This window comes from Oncorhynchus tshawytscha, linkage group LG27, assembly GCF_018296145.1.
Source record: "Oncorhynchus tshawytscha isolate Ot180627B linkage group LG27, Otsh_v2.0, whole genome shotgun sequence".
NCBI classification, from domain to species: Eukaryota; Metazoa; Chordata; class Actinopteri; order Salmoniformes; family Salmonidae; genus Oncorhynchus; species Oncorhynchus tshawytscha.
The window spans coordinates 19,549,635-19,569,890 of NC_056455.1; the positions used below are offsets into that span (position 1 = coordinate 19,549,635).

At 43.6% G+C, this 20,256-nt stretch overlaps 2 protein-coding genes and 1 pseudogene across 2 annotated transcripts; 2 read left to right on the plus strand and 1 right to left on the minus strand.

The window, feature by feature from the left end:
* LOC112234851 (GTPase IMAP family member 8-like) lies at positions 1–13,039 on the minus strand. The gene is made up of 5 exons (XM_042307560.1): positions 12,714–13,039; positions 5,785–6,459; positions 3,774–4,481; positions 2,898–3,572; positions 1–2,803 (listed from the first exon to the last, which is right to left on the minus strand). Exons 1-5 carry the CDS (start codon positions 12,739–12,741, stop codon positions 1,947–1,949), a joined length of 2,943 nt encoding a protein of 980 aa, XP_042163494.1. The 5' UTR covers positions 12,742–13,039; the 3' UTR covers positions 1–1,946.
* A 333-nt stretch (positions 13,040–13,372) lies between these two features.
* On the plus strand, positions 13,373–16,556 carry LOC112234853 (migration and invasion enhancer 1-like). Its single transcript, XM_024403158.2, has 4 exons — positions 13,373–13,533; positions 13,810–13,907; positions 14,984–15,060; positions 15,169–16,556. The coding sequence occupies exons 1-4, from the start codon at positions 13,505–13,507 to the stop codon at positions 15,250–15,252; spliced, it is 288 nt and encodes a 95-aa protein (XP_024258926.1). The 5' UTR covers positions 13,373–13,504; the 3' UTR covers positions 15,253–16,556.
* A 128-nt stretch (positions 16,557–16,684) lies between these two features.
* Positions 16,685–19,224, plus strand: LOC112234852 (annotated as a pseudogene).
* Positions 19,225–20,256: the final 1,032 nt, after the last annotated feature.

A 20,256-nucleotide genomic window follows, 5' to 3' on the forward strand; every position in this document is an offset into this window, starting at 1 on the left:
TCTCCTTTGGGGACAGCCGAAGAACTCTTTTGGAACCCTTTTTTTCCTAAGAGTGGAGTTTACATCTGTTGTTTTACAACATATTAAAACATCCCATATCCTCTCTGTTTACCATTTTGTACTTACTCTCCTTTCTCTCCAGTCCAGGCAATGCTGGGATGGCAGTCACAACCCTCTCTCCCATTGGCCAGTAAGGTGGGCGGTGGGGAGATGCACTCTGAACACACCAGGTGGGACCCTCCTCACTCTCTCCAAGCAGTCTGGGGATCGCTGCATAATGCATGCTCCCAGAATGGAACTTCTAGTCTGAGTAGGGAAAAACACACCAGGCCAGGGAAGAGACTGGATGCCGAGGCTATGTGTCAGAAAGTAAACAAGTGCATTTATGCCCCAAGAGCCTCACTTTATGGCTGTGGGATTTCTTTACTCTAAAATAGCCCAGTGTTGCTATTGACAAAGGTGAATATTGGATGTAGAGAGTTAAACTAGAGGTTGACAAAAAAACAGTATTGAGAGGAAAGTACAATTGTCTGGCTGGTTTTTGGCCTAAGTTTCACCCATTCTACAATGTCTGAGTATTAATATTTTTTACAGTACTGCCTATCTGGTGTATGAGACAATAAAACATCTATTTTTTCATCAATCTGTCAATGTTGTAACCTCGTTCAGAGGGTCAACAAAAAATAGAGGGTCAAAAAAATAATAGCTTGGCAAAAACATCTTGCCATTTCTGGATTTCAATAAAAATTGCCCTATAAAAACACTTTACTTTGAGGTTCTTACATGTTGGCTTTAAAGGTAGATAGAGATTGACCTTGACTGCACCAGGCTTTGCAAAGTGTTTACTTACCCAGCCAGAAATCTATTAGCCGCTGTATGTGTCTGTGTGACTCATCTCTCTGGCTCTTGGACAAATTCTGAAAGGGTTTAGAAATGTAGCCTTCCAGCTTTATGGTATTCTAAGCTAACACAATGTCTGGTCTGCCTGAACCAACTTCCTGTTTTTCATTAACTGGAGATTGAAGATAATTTAGGACATGCTCTGTTTCTGCATCTCTCTCTCTCTCCCTATTCCTCCCCCTTTCTCTCTCACTCTCTTTCTCTCTCCCTCTCACACATCTCAGCATGTTGCAAGATGGAGAGCAATTATGAATAGCACCTGAAGTGTTTTCTAACCTGAAGAGGAAAAACTCCATGCCCTTATTTATGAACAGTAGCTACCCAATGTGAAGACCTACAGTAACATTACAGTTTCCCTTCCAGTTGTGAATCAGCCCAGTTCTACTGTACATGTTCTGCTTCTGCTGTAGAGAGATGAGTCATCAGCCAGTGGGCTGAGGCTGGGGCTGCAGCACCTGCAGACAGTCACCACAGCACAGTCAGACAGTTTTTCATCCTCAGCTTACCCACCACCTAAGAGGGTCACGGCTCTCAGTCTTTGTTGCTGTCAATTCTTTTTACGTTAACTCAAACAAGTCTCATGAGCAAACACAAAAAAAGACTCGCCTCTATGATATGTTTCATGATATATAATATGTTACTTTTATGGCATGACACGTGCTGTCATCTGGACCCTGATATGTCTTTATACAAGCCTCATAAGATAAATAAAATAATCATCTAGGAAATTATCTACAATAACTGATTTAAAATGACTGGTAATCTTGCATAATAATGGAGTGAAATATTTCATGTAGTGAATAGATACAGTAATCTATGCAGGAGACCAACCCTCCACAATTGCTTATCAGAGGGCTCCCCCTTGTGGAAACACATGACATCATGAAGTTAATATACTGCCTCGCCATTAGCATTAACTCCATCAATAAATCAATACTGTTAATTAGTTGTTACCTGAACAATGATGTTAGGGCATATTTAGATTTTTTTTTAAACAATCTATAACTTCATTTATATCATTTATGTTATTGTTGAACATCTCTCCTCTAGCAACTTTCCTCCACTTCTGCCTCCCCTGCATCAGAGGGAACAGCAGGCTTCTGTGTTGCTTTACTTTTGTCACTGAGTTCCTGTATGATGTCACAGCTGCGATCCAGACTCTGTCTGAGGTCCAGCAAGTCTCTCTGCATGCCTTCCAGGAGGTCCAGCTTAGACAGCTTCTTGTCAATGGATGACAGCACCTCCTGGTCACCATTATTTACAAGATCCTCCCCAACATCATTCAGCTCTGGGCTGTTGCTGGTGAGACAGTCCTCCTCCTCTACTATGAAAGACCCCATGGTTTTCTTCCACACCATTTGAAAATAGGAGTCAATGAAGGATTCAAGCTCCTCCAAATTACTGTTCCCCCATTGGACAATCAAGGACTGCATGCCTCCTGTTCTGGCAATCTCCTTGAGGGTCCTGTCCCTCAGCCTGGGGTGTCCAAGGGACTGTATATCCACTATGTCTTCCTGGTTCTTCACCAGCATTCTTTCTGGTTCTTTGGGTTGCTGGACCAGGAGGAGAGCTTGGTGTCCTGGAGATAACAGGGTGACCGGTTTTCTACCATTCTGTCCATTCCATCTCAGATGATGGCTCTGAGTAGGTCCAATATGGAGACAGTCTGGGAGGGTCACCACTAGCGTCTGTCTGCCCCCCATGTTCCACAGCAGCCCCTCCTGATTCCCCTGAAGCACACTGGCCATACTGGACAGAAACCCCTCCACATCAAGGATGGAGTGATTTGCTTCAGTCCACCATCCTCCGCTGGCCTCTGGTGGTGCCAACTCCTGTCCACCAAAGTCTGGGGCTCCTGAGTCATCTGGGGTTAGAAGGTCCTCTGAACTAGCCACCTCACATGCTGCAACACAAGAGAGCTCTGTCAGAATAAATAGTAAATACATCATGAAATGATGCACTGTAAGTTCTATCTAATGTGCATCAGTCTTGCTTACCATCATGAAAGGGAGCATCTGTGTGGTTTGCTACAAGGACCTCTATGCCCTCTCCCATCACTCCATCCATCTCTGGCTCCTGCATCACTGTGAGACTCTTCCCAACCTGTTCTCTTCTCCGTAGAACCTCCAACCTCTCCTCCACCAGCATCTCCTCTATCTTCTGTAGCAGGTCAGTGACCTGTGCACCAGTCCCCTGGTTCTTACTGTCCAACACGTGGTATCTGTTGCCACACTTCTCGACAAGCCTCTGGAGGGGCTCTCCCTCACTCTCAATGCGCTGCTCGATGGTTGTGTCCCCCAGCCAGTCCCCGAAGGTGAATAGGACCATGGTTCTATTCCATACGTTTTCTCCGAGTGCCTCCAGGTGTTTTTCTGCTGTTCTCCAGACAGTGTGGCTGAAGGAGGAGCTCACATTCACAACCACCAGGACCACAGTTACCCCAGAGGCTGAGGGAGACATCAGGGAGCCAGGACCCACTGACAGCCAGCCTGGTGGGTCTAAAACTGTCACAGTCTCACCCCTGACCTTTCCTTGTCCTTCCACACAGTCAGTAGCATGGCACCCTACTTTAAAGTGCTCTCTGCCCAGGATGGTGTTTCCAGCAGAGCTCCTGCCTGTGTTGCGGCCACTCAGCAGCATTATTCTCAGCTCTGAGGGACAGTAGAGCTCCCCTGTCACAAACAAATAAGAATACTGTCATGTATAACACATCTGCTGTGGACATAAAATGTATGAATACAAAGTGTTTCATTCACATTGTCAGATTTAAAGCTCTATGAACGAATGGAAAATGTTCATCCTAAATATTTCACACCAATATGAATAGAATCAGACACCTAAAGTACATTTAGAGAGAGATTGATTTAACTCACCTAATAGAGATCTAGCAGTCTCTCTTTGTTTCTGCCTGCTCGTCAGTCTCTCCCCTGCTCTTTTCTGTTCTTCCCTCCTCTTCTCCTCCAACTCCTGCAGAATCCCACCCTCAATCTTACAGTAACAACTGCTGTTGCATGACATCAGTTCCTCAATCTTTCTCATCAGTTCCGTAACCTGAAATCCTGAGTTGCTTCTATTGTTGAGGACATGATACCTGTTGCCACACTTCTCCACAAGCCACTGGAGGGCCTCCCCCTCACTCTCAATGTGCTGCTCGATGGTTGTGTCTCCCAGCCAGTCCCCAAAGTTGAACAGGACGATGATGTGAGCCCAGACTGTGTCTGTGATGAGCTCTAGGTGCTCCTGCACAGCTCTCCTGTTGGTCTCTGTGAAGGACCGGTCCACACGCACCATCAGCAGGAGGGCATGTGGACCAGGGGAGCAAAGAGATACACTACACACTATCTCCTGTCTGTCAAAAACAGGACTATCCTGAGAGAAGTAATTCATCCACCAGCCTGGAGTGTCCACCACAGTGACTTGTCTCCCGGCAACATCCCCTGCTCCCACCATGCATTGCGCTGTTCTCCTTCTGACCTGAAAGCTTCCTCCTTGACCCAGGATGGTGTTTCCTGCTGAACTCTTCCCTGAGCCCCGAGCTCCAAGCAGCACGACTCTGATATCGGAGAGATGACATGACTCCCCTGGTAGAAAATGTAACAATGCAACATCATAATAGATAGTGCTTTTTCATTTTTTACAAGGAGCACATGGGCGCCTAAGTTGGAAAATGTAGGAGCACAATGAGAAATATTTTTTTATTTTTAAATTCACCTTTATTTAACCAGGTAGGCCAGTTGAGAACAAGTTCTCATTTATAACTGTGACCGGGCCAAGATAAAGCAAAGCAGTGCGACACAAACAACAACACTGAGTTACATATGGAATAAACAAAAGTACAGTCAATAACACAATAGAAAAAGTCTATATACAGTGTGTGCAAATGGAGTAAGGAGGTAAGGCAATAAATAGGCCATAGTAGCGAAGTAATTACAATTTAGAAAATGAACAAGGGAGTGATAGATGTGCAGATGATGATATGCAAGTAGAAATACTGGTGTGCAAAAGAAAAAAAAGGTAAAGAAAAACAATATGGGGATGAGGTAGGTAGTTGGATTGGCTATTTACAGATGGGCTGTGTACAGCTGCAGCGATCGGTAAGCTGCTCAGATAGCTGATGCTTAAAGTTAGTGAGGGAGATATGAGTCTCCAACTTCAGCGATTTTTGCAATTCGTTCCAGTCATTGGCAGCAGAGAACTGAAAGGAAAGGCGGCCAAAGGAGGTGTTGTCTTTGGGGATGACCAGTGAGATATACCTGCTGGAGCACGTGCTACTATGTTGTTATGGTGACCAGTGAGCTGAGATAAGGCGGAGCTTTACCTAGCAAAGACTTTTTGATGACCTGGAGCCAGTGGGTCTGGCGAGGAATATGTAGCGAGGGCCAGCCGACGACAGCATACAGGTCGCAGTGGTGGGTGGTATATGGGGCTTTCGTGACAAAATGGATGGCACTGTGATAGACTGCATCAAGTTTGCTGAGTAGAGTGTTGGAGGCTATTTGGTAAATGACATCACCGAAGTCGAGCATCGGTAGGATAGTCAATTTTACGAGGGTATGTTTGGCAGCATGAGTGAAGGAGGCTTGGTTGCGAAATAGAAAGCCGATTCTAGATCAATTTTGGATTGGAGATGTATAATATGAATCTGGAAGGAGAGTTTACAGTCAAGCCAGACACCTAGGTATTTGTAGTTGTCCACATATTACATAATAATACAGCTAGAATCCTTCATTTTTGAATTCCAGGTCTCACAGCAAAATATTTTGGCATATATGTGAGTAAAATGGTCGCACTGTAGAGCCCTGATAGAACAGAAATATTCTAAAATCTACTGTTGGCAATATGGCAAAGCATTGTGTACTAAGAACCATCACAGTGATAACTCACCATTGAGCAGAGATCTCTGTTTCTGCATTTTCATCAATCTCTGCTGAGCCCTTTGCTCCACTATCCTCTTCTTTTCCTCCACCTCTTGTAAAAGCAGTCCCTCCATTTTAAAACAGCTGTCACTATTTTCTGTCACCAGTCTCTGCATCTTCCTGAACAGCTCTGTGACCTGATTTCCACCTGGTCCACTCTTCAAGTTGAGGCAGTGATACCTATGACTGCATTTCTCCACCAGCCACAGGGGGGCCGTGCCTCCTCTCTTGACTTGCTGCTCCATGTGCATGTGTCCAGGCCAGTCACTGCAGGTGAAGACGACCATACAGTGACTCCACACTCTCTCACTGAGGAGAGCCAGGTGCTCCTCTACAGCCCTGCGACGCTTCTCACAGAACACTGAGTGTGTCTTAATGACAATAAGGAAAATATGGGGTCCTGGGGTGCACAGAGAGACACTGCGCACTATCTCCCTTTTCACCAGCTGAGGCGTGTCCTGCACCTTGAAGTCACACCACCAGCCAGGTGTGTCCACCACAGTAACCCACCCACCTGCCACCTCTCCCACCCTCCTAGAGCACGTAGTCCGCTCCTTGATGACAAACTCCTCCCTGTCCAGCAGCACATTGCCCACTTCGCTCTTCCCAGAGTTTCTGCCGCCAAGAAGGATAACTTTCAGGTCTGAGAGCAACACAAACAAGAGACGTGAGAGACAGAGTTGCTGTTCATGCTAGTGCACATTTTGTGTTATACTGCCTGACATTAGGCTTCCATTTTAAAGGGACTGTCATTCCCACAATGATTAACAAATAAATTGTAAAAAACACACACATACAGTCACAAGTACACACACACAAACACACACACGTAGTCACAAGTACACAAAAAACACACACTTATAGTCACAAGTACATACACAAACACACAGCCGTAGTCACAAGTACACACACAAACACAAACATGTACAGTCACAAGTACATATATAAACACACACGTACAGTCACAAGTACAGTACATACACAAACAGACACAGAAAACATGCACCTGTGTGTGTATTACGCCACTATGAAACTACTGATAATGTGGTGTATTGACAACTTGATCATATGTCTGTCACATGTTGCTTTATCACACACAGTATGTACCTGCTACACACAGTATGTACCTGCTACACACAGTATGTACCTGCCACACACAGTATGTACCTGCCACACACAATATGTACCTGCCACACACAGTATGTACCTGCTACACATAGTATGTACCTGCCACACACAGTATGTACCTGCTACACACAGTATGTACCTGCCACATACAGTATGTACCTGCTACACACAATATGTACCTGCTACACACAGTATGTACCTGCTACACACAATATGTACCTGCTACACACAATATGTACCTGCTACACACAGTATACATACAGTACATGGGGATAACATAAAAACATGAATAGTTGCTATAAGTAATGTTGCCTAGAAATATCAGTACACGCACCACATTGATAGAAGAGGGCAGTTAATCATCTTAACTTACATTCAACTGGCCATGTAAGGGTTAGAGTAATAAACTGCAATATACAATAGATATGTTTCTAAAGCTAGTCCAGTCACTAAAACTCCTTAGTACATCTCTCACAAGTAAATATTCATGCCAATGATCATGTCAGTAAGTCAATGAGTCATTGTTCACGACCAAGGTCGTCAAAATGTTTAGGCATGTTGTCAATGTAACTGTGTACCTCGACCGTATTACCTGATGTAAACTTAGGCTACAGTTTGGATGACAGTTACTGTATTGAAAATGCACAAGGCTGCACTTCTATGACATATTGTCACGTTCTGACCATCGTTCTTGTGTGTTTTCCTTGTTTTAGTGTTGGTCAGGACTTGAGCTGGGTGGGCATTCTATGTTGTGTCTGGTTTGTCTATTTCTATGTTTGGCCTGATATGGTTCTCAATCAGAGGCAGGTGTTAGTCATTGTCTCTGATTGGAACCATATTTAAAACCTGTTTTTGTGTTGGGTTTTGTTCTGGTCTTTGTGGCACCAGATAGGACTGTTTGGTTTTTTCACATTTCTTGTTTTGTAGATTGTTGTATTTTCATCTTTATTAAAGATGTACAAAACTAACTCACGCTGCATTTGGTCGCCTCTCTCTTTCACCCAGAAGAAAACCGTTACACATATCAATTTCAACAGTACTATTTACATATTACTGTATGTGGGTTATTGATTGAAAGAGACTGGACAACCGAGAAGGGGCACAAAGGAAAAAAAAACTAAATTAGAAAGAAACACAAGACGTTCCTGTCTGGCCCACATTCTCATCACATCACACCGGATATTTCCTTCCAATGCAACGTGGAAAGAATCTTTTGGAATGACTTATCCATCTCTGCAGGAGTATGCTGTGATGTCCTCACATGCTGCATCCATTGCAGCCAGCAGGGTCATCTGTGTGTGTGGCTGACGATCGTACACCTTCCACCTCCATGCTGAAAATAACTCCTCAATTGGGTTAAGGAATGGTGAATAAGGTGGGAGGAATTTCTATGAGCATCCTCGGGTGGGTCACAAACCATTGCCTTATGATGTTTGATCGATGGAAACTCACATTATCCAAGATAGCAGCACACATGGTGATATTTCCTCCCAGTTGGCCTGGCAAATCCACAGTAGCTCTGTGACCAATTTATATTCCGACCCCGCCTTCTGCATTTTGGTCAGGTTGAAGCCAGCCTCATCCACGTATACAAAGTTGTGAGAGGTTCACTTGATTAACTCCATTATAAGCTATATCCCAGAACACACAGTTGAATTTGTTTTGGTAAGGAAGAGTGACATAAAATGTACATATATTGCATGTTCCTTCCACAGCAATGGAAATGTGTGCAGTTTATGCTTACTGTACTATGTATCACTATAAAATGTTGCTGTAAAGTAGTTACTTAGATATATGTTTTACCTGTACATACTGATACCGTAGCTCCTTAGCTCCTCCTTAGCTCCGTAGCTCCTCATTCCTTTGGAATGGTACACGGTACAGCTGTTTCATACTCATCTGGTTTCTATGCAGCACCCTGTCGATGGTTGATATGCTAACCGTATGGATGTTTTCAAAGACATCGTTGTCTTCTATAATGGTCCTTTGTATTTCCCTGAGTCTCATGGCATTGTTTGCTCGGACCATGGTGCAAATAGCCTCCTGTTGAGGTGTGAAAAGGTGTCCTCTGCCACCGGTTTGAGGTAATCTTGCAGTCCTATGTGGGGAAAATGCAGTGATGCATCGCACACTTTCACATAGACAAAAACTATGCGAACACACATTTTACTGTAAAACATACAGGTGGGTGCATGTAAGGTGCAGTATGTATCTGTAGAGTATATTTCTGTATGCTGTGAAATACAAGTGGACTACTGTAATATGAGGCATTGTAGGAAGTATACAGTATACTGCTTATATACAGTAACAGTGCACTGTACATTGGTGGACATACTTGTTCTCTCTTCAAACGTTTGAACTATTGAGGACACGGTTGAGCTCCCAATATTCGGCTGCACCCTTCGACCCGCCTCAGCCATTGTAAGGCCATGATTGACAACATGGTCTACAATAGTGGCCCTTATGTCATCAGATATGCGCCTATGTCCTCTTCTGCCTCTTCCTCTGTTTTGCCTTCCACCACGCATCCTTGCTCCTCTTCTTCCTCCTCTTGGCTGTTGACCCTGTTTTTATTTATTTTTTTTATTTTTTTTTTATTTCACCTTTATTTAACCAGGTAGGCCAGTTGAGAACAAGTTCTCATTTGCAACTGTGACCTGGCCAAGATAAAGCATAGCAGTGTGAGCAGACAACACAGAGTTACACATGGAATAAACAATTAACAAGTCAATAACACAGTAGAAAACAAAGGGGAGTCTATATACAATGTGTGCAAAAGGCATGAGGAGGTAGGTGAATAATTACAATTTTGCAGATTAACACTGGAGTGATAAATGATCAGATGGTCATGTACAGGTAGAGATATTGGTGTGCAAAAGAGCAAGTAAATAAATAAAAACAGTATGGGGATGAGGTAGGTGAAAATGGGTGGGCTATTTACCAATAGACTATGTACAGCAGCAGCGATCGGTTAGCTGCTCAGATAGCTGATGTTTGAAGTTGGTGAGGGAGATAAAAGTCTCCAACTTCAGCGATTTTGCAGTCGTTCCAGTCACAGGCAGCAGAGTACTGGAACGAAAGGCGGCCAAATGAGGTGTTGGCTTTAGGGATGATCAGTGAGATACACCTGCTGGAGCGCGTGCTACGGATGGGTGTTGCCATCGTGACCAGTGAACTGAGATAAGGCGGAGCTTTACCTAGCATGGACTTGTAGATGACCTGGAGCCAGTGGGTCTGGCGAAGAATATGTAATGAGGGCCAGCCGACTAGAGCATACAGGTCGCAGTGGTGGGTGGTATAAGGTGCTTTAGTGACAAAACGGATGGCACTGTGATAGACTGCATCCAGTTTGCTGAGTAGAGTGTTGGAAGCCATTTTGTAGATGACATCGCCGAAGTCGAGGATCGGAAGGATAGTCAGTTTTACTAGGGTAAGCTTTAAGGCGTGAGTGAAGGAGGCTTTGTTACGGAATAGAAAGCCGACTCTTGATTTGATTTTCGATTGGAGATGTTTGATATGAGTCTGAAGGAGAGTTTGCAGTCTAGCCAGACACCTAGGTACTTATAGATGTCCACATATTCAAGGTCGGAACCATCCAGGGTGGTGATGCTAGTCGGGCATGCGGGTGCAGGCATCGGTTTTACTAGCGTTTAAGAGCAGTTGGAGGCCACGGAAGGAGTGTTGTATGGCATTGAAGCTTGTTTGGAGGTTGATAGCACAGTGTCCAATGACGGGCCGAAAGTATATAGAATGGTGTCGTCTGCGTAGAGGTGGATCAGGGAATCGCCCGCAGCAAGAGCAACGTCATTGATATATACAGAGAAAAGAGTCGGCCCGAGAATTGAACCCTGTGGCACCCCATAGAGACTGCCAGAGGACCGGACAGCATGCCCTCCGATTTGACACACTGAACTCTGTCTGCAAAGTAATTGGTGAACCAGGCAAGGCAGTCATCCGAAAAACCGAGGCTACTGAGTCTGCCGATAAGAATATGGTGATTGACAGAGTCGAAAGCCTTGGCAAGGTCAATGAAGACGGCTGCACAGTACTATCTTTTATCGATGGCGGTTATGATATCGTTTAGTACCTTGAGTGTTGCTGAGGTGCACCCGTGACCGGCTCGGAAACCAGATTGCACAGCGGAGAAGGTACGGTGGGATTCGAGATGGTCAGTGACCTGTTTGTTGACTTGGCTTTCGAAGACCTTAGATAGGCAGGGCAGGATGGATATAGGTCTGTAACAGTTTGGGTCCAGGGTGTCTCCCCCTTTGAAGAGGGGGATGACTGCGGCAGCTTTCCAATCCTTGGGGATCTCAGACGATATGAAAGAGAGGTTGAACAGGCTGGTAATAGGGGTTGCGACAATGGCGGCGGAAAGTTTCAGAAATAGGGGGTCCAGATTGTCAAGCCCAGCTGATTTGTACGGGTCCAGGTTTTGCAGCTCTTTCAGAACATCTGCTATCTGGATTTGGGTAAAGGAGAACCTGGAGAGGCTTGGGCGAGGAGCTGCCGGGGGCAGAGCTGTTGGCCGAGGTTGGAGTAGCCAGGCGGAAGGCATGGCCAGCCGTTGAGAAATGCTTATTGAAGTTTTCGATAATCATGGATTTATCAGTGGTGACCGTGTTACCTAGCCTCAGTGCAGTGGGCAGCTGGGAGGAGGTGCTCTTGTTCTCCATGGACTTCACAGTGTCCCAGAACTTTTGGAGTTGGAGCTACATGATGCAAACTTCTGCCTGAAGAAGCTGGCCTTAGCTTTCCTGACTGACTGCGTGTATTGGTTACGGACTTCCCTGAACAGTTGCATATCCCGGGGACTATTCGATGCTATTGCAGTCCGCCACAGGATGTTTTTGTGCTGGTCGAGGGCAGTCAGGTCTGGGGTGAACCAAGGACTGTATCTGTTCTTAGTTCTGCATTTTTGAACGGAGCATGCTTATCTAAAATGGTGAGGAAGTTACTTTTAAAGAATGACCAGGCATCCTCAACTGACGGGATGAGGTCAATGTCCTTCCAGGATACCCGGGCCAGGTCGATTAGAAAGGCCTGCTCACAGAAGTGTTTTAGGGAGCGTTTGACAGTGATGAGGGGTGGTCGTTTGACTGCGGCTCCGTAAGCGGATACAGGCTGTTAGTTTCCTGGTCCATCCATTATTGGAAAATTGCAACTCTGTGTTGTGGTCTGTCTATATATGCTTGCCAATTGATTCTTCACTAGATGCACCTTTGAGCAATTTAGACAACTGGTTGATTGTTGGTTGAACTAACACTTTACATTCCTTCATGAGTGAGGGTCAATATCACCTGCACGATTCATCAATTCACGTTTTTGTACAAAAGGTCTAATAGAAATGTGTAAAACTATGCTTGACAGTTTATGACAAATAGTTCAACAATTTTGCATGTAATGGCTTGTGCAAGGAACTAATGCCTAGATATTTTGAGGGTAAGACTATTCAACAGAGAACCATCTACTACATTTTGATCAACATGACATGAGCAATTGATAATGTGGAAAAAAGCTGACGTGTACATTATCAATTGAAATTTGTTCAAAGGAATAAGAAATTGCTTTAATGATGTGTACAAGTGACTAGATTATTTGGAATTTGTACAAGTAGTATCAAGAATTGCACTTTTGATCTAAGAAATGCACCAAAGTGACTGATAACTGTAAAAACAACTTCACAAGCCATGTGTAAATTGTCCTTTATATACAGTACAACCTTTTTCTAAAGTTGATATGTAAGACAATAGAGATGAAAAAACTTACCACATGTTGATGAATCTTTGGTTGCCATTTCTCTTCATTTTAAGCTTTGTCTGTGCTTAGTTTCTTCCCTAAATTGTTATAATCCAACTCATTTTAGTCATCATGTCAATGCCCAATAACAGTCCTTTTACTTCTAGCTTACAACAAGTTCCTGAAAGACTGGGGTGTAGCTTTTACTCTGAAGGGAGTGGACACTTGCCATGATGACTTGTGATGTCTTTATGAGTCTGAAGGTGAGCAGTAATAAACTGTAATAATGGTGTGTTTAAAACCAAATGGGAAGATGGTATTTACGAGTTGTGAAGTTGTAAATATGAATTGAATGCATGAGAATAAACTGAGAATAAAAATGGGTTTAGTAGAAAGCATATTATTCAGTAGACATTCCTATCGGTCCTAGACTATGGCGACATCATCTATATAAATGCAGCTACCACTTCATTAAAGCTATTAGTTGCAGTTTATAATAGCGCACTGCGATTTATTACGGGCGACAATTTTAGTACTCATCACTGCCTTCTCTACTAGAATGTTGGTTGGCCCTCTTTAATGTCACATAGGTTGATATATTGCTGTTTTGTATTGGTGCAGGTCCCTGCTAGTATTTTCTTCCTGCTTTTTCTCGCTCCTCCCACCTCTGGTTACACCAACCAAAAGCATTTCTCTGCTCATACGCTTCAGCTAGCTAGTTAGCCTTTTTAGCATCTGTGTTACACAATCGTGTCTTTAGGTCAAACCTGAATCAGCTTATCGAGAAGGAACTAGCAAGCTAGCTAGTTTCTTCAACAGCCATGGGTGTGCAAGTCAAAGTCGAATACTGGTATAATTATTTTCCATTTATTGGATTATTCGCCTTTTTTACGCAGCTCCCATGCGTTTTAGGTAGCTACTGTAGCTACAGAAGCTAACAGCTCGAACCAGCCATCTTCATAGCGCAGAGTACCCACTCTTTTATTATGAAACGGGCTATGTTTTATGCTAGCTAACGTTAGTTGATAAATGTTTATCTTAGACATTGCTTGGACATTTTCCCCCAACTACTTTAGGGTTAATTATTCATCATTAAGCCATGTTTTTGTTTTGTCGTTGTCCTTAGCGGTGGATGAGGGTACGAGCCCCGCTATCAGGAGCTCGCGCGGGTTGTCACCGCGGAATTCACTGAAGCGGAAGTGTCGGGCTTCGTAGGAAGGCAAGGTAAGTTGGTCCTTTCCACATAGCCTACTACAGACAATACAGGTACGTACAGTGTTGGTACACTAATAATGTAAAGCATTGTGACATCGTTACATGTTCTTTCTTCTGTGTAGCTATATACTCACTGGACAGTTTATTAGAGAGGTGTTAGTGCAAAGGGTGAGTGAGTAATGGCAGTGGCAGTGATGGGAGCACACTGCCACACAGACCCTCCTTTGCCTCCAGAACGTCCTGAATTATTTGGGGGAATGGATTCTTCAAGTCGGACACATTCCAAAGGGATGTTGGTCTACACTGATGCAATGGCATCATGCAGTTGCTGCAGATTGGATCGTGGTACACCACCGCAATCAGCCTGTACCATTGACACCAGGCAGGATGGGTCCATGGACTCATGCTGCTTACTCCAAATCCTGTCTCTGCCATCAGCATAAAGCAACAGGAACCGGGATTCGTTGGACCATATGACGTTTTTCCACTTCTCAATTGTCCAGTGTTGGCGGTCGCGTGCCCACTGGAGATTCTTCTTTTGTTTAGCTGATAGGAGTGGAACCTGGTGTGGATGTCTGCTGCAACAGCCCATCCTTGACAGGGATCGGTGCGCTCTAAAATGCCATTCTACACACCACTGTTGTACTGGGCCGTTATTTGTCTGTTTGTGGCTCTCCTGTTAGCTTGCACGATTCTTGATATTTTCCTTTGATCTCTGACTGGATTGTTTTGGTTTGTGGCAACATTCTGGGGAAACCCTAGACACTTTTGTTGTTGAAAAGCCCAGGAGGCCGTTTCTGAGATGCTCGATCCGATGTGTTTGGCACCGACGATCATACCGCACTCAAAGTCACTTAGGTCATTCGTTTTGCCCATTCTTCTAACATCCAATCGCACAGTAACTGAATGCCTCTGCCGGTCTGCCTGCTTTATATAGCTAGCCACGGCCACATGACTCACTGTCTGTAGGAGTGGACCATTTTCTTGAACATGGTGGTGTACCTAATAAACTGGCTGGTGAGTATGTTTCTACTATATTCTCAGACTACATTGTTTTCCTTGATTTGATGCTTTTGTTTCTGCAGGCAGTTTTGAGATTGAGATCAATGGGCAAGTAGTTTTCTCCAAGCTCGAAACAAGCGGCTTCCCATATGAAGACGACGTAAGTTGTTAACTTCTTACAAGGCTGTCATTTTAATGTCTAACACACTGTGTGTGTCAACTGCCAATGACTACCCCCAATGACACAATATGTCTTGTCCCCCTGCAGATCATGGACGCTATACAGAACGCCCATGATGGCAAGCCAGTGGAGAAGATCACCAAGAGCCGCCCGCCTTGTGTCATCCTGTAGATCTCCTCTCCCTCTATTCTCCAACCCTGCCCTCTCCTGACAGCAGCATGCTGAAGACAGGACAGTGTGCATCCATCACTGCCACTGTCATTACTCACTCAGCCTTTGCACTAACCGGGCATGAGGGTGACACGCAACTCTCTGTTGAAACTACACTAGCAGAGTTGGACTAAGACCACGGTCTTTGATTTAGAGTACAACCTGTCGTAAGGTTTTGTTGTGCCTTCTCTCTCCCCTTATTCTCTGCTCCCATTGAGGTGTTCCAGGACTTATATGATTACTGTAGCCCAAAGCTGAAAGTTTATAGTATGATGACCCCAGTCCTGGCAGCTCCTATGTTATGGGATCAGTGAAATGGAGGAGACCGTAAGATCGAGGGGTTGAGGGGAGCACCCTATTTTATTCCGAAAGCCTCATTGCCTGGCAGACAGTTACTGCCTGATTGTTCTAATTCCTCTCAAATAATACAGCACCATCATTGGCCAGACATAAACAAAGTTTTGATGAACGTAAAAAATAAATGTTATTGCGTACCAAAAGCAAGAAGGGAAGGAGCTCAATTATTTACAGCCCTCTGTGAAAATAATTCTATCACCTAGCTCTAAGCATCATAAGCCCTGTTTCACAACTTGTATCCTGTACCCTACTATGATGATGAACGTGCTGCTTGAACCTGTCAATGCAATGTTTGTCAATGTATTTAATAAGATGTGTTCTAAAGTGGAGACACTTTAATCAAGGTTGAAGCTTAGACTTTTAACGGGTTTTTTTGTGTTCAGTTCTGTCACTACAACTTTTATGTATCTTTAAAACTAGTGTATCAATGTCGGAACTTGGATTTAATCAGGTTTTTTTTCTTCAGTTATGTCCATCTATAGCTAATCTGCCTGGAGCATTCCAGGCAGTGTCTTTAACAGTGAACTATATCTCTGTTTTGAACTGTTCTCTTTAGCCGAAACATGAGAAACACCGTAGTAGCAAAACCTCTTGTGTTTATGCAATTGTATACTGTCACTGAATCATAGATAATGCATTTTCATTGACTCAGTGGCTTTTATATATGATCAGCTGAACTGTTAGTGGAGCTGACCTTGCAGGTAGATAAATCCTAGGTTGTTTTGAAAGCCATCTCTCACTGGTCAGTCTATCACTAACAACACCTCATCAGCCCCTGTTTATGCGCACAGTTTATTGAATATCATCTCTGAATACATTTTTTTCTGTTGCCCAGGGCTGTCAAGTATGATACCCATTAGGAGAACTTCTATCACAAAATAAAGTTATGGATTATTTAACTCTATAAATATGTTAGTATTGTTTTAACGTGTCATGCTCAAAACTACTTAACATTTTTTATTTTTTTTCACTTCTGTAATAACTACTCAACTCCATCAGAATGGAGAACATCAGTTCTAAAGGGCTATGTAACAACATATTACCATATTATTAGAGTATTGGCTCATTCACAGGTCTGAACTCTCCATAGAGTACATCCCCATGGCAACATAGCACCTCAGGTGTGTTACTCAGGTCTCAGTAATTACTCTCTTGTTGATGCTCACATTCAGACATCGAATGCCACTGTCATGTGATCATTCTATAGGGGGAACAGCTGTAGGCTACACCCACGCTGTAATGTCAACAGAGCCAGCCATGACAACTGCAGTAGGAAGAGAAAAGCCTTTGGAGCAAGAAGCATCTTGGTACGTTTCATACATTGCGCCTGCATTGATCAAACCCTGCTGACTGGCTAAAGTAAAGTGTGTCTGAGTTTTTCTTCCTGTATTGAATGTGTTAAGCAGGTTTGTGGTCAATTTTAATTAATTCAATTCAGGAAGTAAACTGAAATTATAATTCCACATTGAATAGATGTTCAGGGCAATTGGAATTTACATTTCAGATTTCCTCCTGAATTAACTGGTGTTCAGTTCAAAATACCAGTGCCATCAAGCAAGCTATGTACTTCTGTTAAATGAAATGTTTCCAAGTCACTCTGTAGAATAGATATTCTCAGATATGACATTTTGTGGAGGTGTTGTTCCTGCATGTTATGGTCTTGACACTACACACATGGAATCCTAGAACTTATCCATTACTAAAGAACAGGATAGAAACTTCCAATAACTCAGGATGATGAGCCTTTGGTGTCTTGATTGTCAATGTTTTTTGTTTTCGCAATGTTTATTGTTTTACATGAAAAAACAGTTAACTATCATGTAACTTGCCTGTTTCAGTTGATCACTGGCACAACCCTACCTGGGACAGTAAAGATGTAATCCAATATACCCTCTTAGATTTACTCATAACTAAGGAGGCAGGTTACGATTGCTCCTATTGTATTTTCGTATTGAGGTTTCTTACTCCTCCAACCTCAGTCAAAACACCTTTACATCAGCGAAGCACAATCAAGAAAGGAGTGAGGAGAAGAATCTGGGTCAAAAGCCATGGGTGTGGTGCAGATCAGAGTGGAGTACTGGTAGGTTTATGTTCATTTATATTTGGGAGGATGCGTTTGTTTAACAAAGAGGCTGTAAACTGGAAGTCATGGAACATTTACATTATGCAAACTATGGAAATATTGCAACTGCCATACCTTTTAACACTCGGGTTGAGTCTTTATGTTGTTTATTTTTATGCCGTTTTAATTATTCATCGCCATTTTGGTTTTCTATCACTGTTTCAGTGGCCAATGAGGGTACGGGCCCCGCTACAAGAAACTTCAGCAGGCTGTCGCTGTGGCGTTTCCTGGGGCGGAGGTGTCAGGCTTTGTAGGACGAAAAGGTCAGCTGGATAACCAATCACATTTATTTTATAAAGCCCTTTTTACATCAGCAGTTGTCACAAAGTGCTATACAGAAACCCAGACTAAAACCCTAAAAAGCAAGCAATGCAGATGCCGAAGCACAGTGGCTACAGTGAAATGTATTGTAATATATGTTGTAATGTTTACCTATTCTTTTTGGTAAAATACCAGTTTTCATGCCTGTTTTGTGTATGTGTCCATCAAGGTTAAACCTACATTTGTTTTGAAGAGAAGTGTGATGCTGTTGTTTCTGCAGGCAGTTTTGAGTTGGAGATCAACGGGGAGCTGGTCTTCTCCAAGCTGGAAACAGGTGGCTTCCCCATGGAACAGGATGTGAGTACTGGAAGCTTTCTCCTCTGAAGTTGCAGAACTGTCAACTTCAGCCAGTTTGTTTGCATCACTGAAATTGACACATGTTTTGAGATTGACACAAATGGTCTCAACAATGTGTATGCCCCTTCAGGTCAGGGACGCTCTCCAGAACACCTATGCTGGCAAGCAAGTGGAAAAGTGGACCAGAAATCGCCCACCTTGTGTCATCCTGTAGATCTCAATTCCCTCCATCCTCCAACAGTTATCACTCAGATCAATGCTGCTGTCTGTCACCACTCACACAGCAGAGACTCCTTTCTGTTCCTTCTCTCTCTCTGCTCCCATTGCAGTGTTCCAGGACTTTATATGATTACTGTAGACCAAAGCTGAAAGGTTTATAGTATGATGACCCCAGTCCTGGCAGCTCCTATGTTATGGGATCAGAGAAAGGGAGGACATGGGAAGACTGGTTGGGTGGAACTTCCTTATTCCAGATCTTCTATGCCTATCTGTTTACAGCACCATCATCAGCCAGATAAACAATCAATTTGAGCTGCTGAAGCCTGTCTCGCATTGTGTTACTGTGTATTGATCTCCCATATTGCAACTGATGCTTTGCAATTAGCTTTAAGTAGAACTCGTCAGTTGAGTAGATTAATTGCTAGTTATGGTAATGAAGGCCACCACCCACTGGTCTGTCTGCTACACTAATGAGACATCAGCCCATGATCATCACACGCCATTTGAATTATCATTGCTGAATACTGTTATTGATTGCTGATGACAATGTTTGATACCCACTGGGAGGACTTCAATCTCAAAATAAAATAAAATGGCATTGTTCGTTTTCTTCCTAATTGTTGTCATGTTCAGAACCCAGGCTTTACTGGCAACACGGGAGGAAGGAGGAGACCGCAACCCATACAGACACTTGTTTTCACTGAGGCACATTTGTACACTAGAGGGTGACACAGGCAAAATCCTTTGCCTACAGTTTTATATTACTTGCCATACTCAACTCAGTGTTAAAAGGTCCTATTCTGTAAAGTGATATTTGTTGAATTAGTTTTCACATTTATCTGACTTCTACAGTATGTTCTGCGCAGTGTACTGTCTGTTGAATTCCTTTTGCTTGGTTGATGGTTTTGCACTTTGGCCCTTTATGAGTTTCTGCTCTTTGGGCGGTAAGTGGCTGACACTGGCTAGGTGGGTCCAGGGTACAGGCTCTGGTAAGGAGTGATAATTCATGCAAGCCTGCTTGCTCTATGCCTGATAGAGCCTATCGTCTCAGTCTATGAGCGCCATAGTACTGTCACCGTCTGCCGCTCATTTTGTGCCACACAATTCCCCCATCAGAACTTTATGAATTGAAGCATTCAACATTAGCATTGTGTAATTCATATATGATTGGGTTGCCATGATCATTTTTGCAAGAGGCCCCTCCATACCAGTCAACAGTAATTTCTCAACTCTGTGAAGGATGAATTGTTATGGTGTTATTGGTTTGTCATATGATTTGTTAGAGGAGATTCCCTCCTGCATCGGTTTTGATCAATTTTGAAGCTGGTAAGTGACTGTATGTCACAAGAAGGATGCAACCAACAGCCTCTTTAGTTTGTCAATATTGTAGCTAATGCTGGGAATACAGTGTTCCTTGCGGGGATTGAACCGAGGACACCATGACTCCCAAGACAAACAACCCCAAGAGAATAACGTCCTCATCTATGTTCTGCATATTACGTACGATAATGCTAAAGAGGGACAGTACAGGGGCATATGGACACAGCAGATGGACCTCCACTATTAATGTTAACCGTCCTGTGCCACAGCAAAATCGCTATTTTCTCTATCCCTGTCCGTCTCTCTCTCTCTCTCTCAGGCTTCTCCCC

Bases quoted from the DNA above. Each gene is read 5' to 3' on its own strand.
- LOC112234851 (XM_042307560.1), bottom strand. From the start codon at position 12,741: ATGGCAACCAAAGATTCATCAACATGTG. The intron at 6,460-12,713 runs GTAAGTTTTTTC...TGTTGCTCTCAG, and splicing joins CAAAGATTCATCAACATGTG to ACCTGAAAGTTATCCTTCTT. The intron at 3,573-3,773 runs GTGAGTTAAATC...TGTTTGTGACAG, and splicing joins GACTGCTAGATCTCTATTAG to GGGAGCTCTACTGTCCCTCA.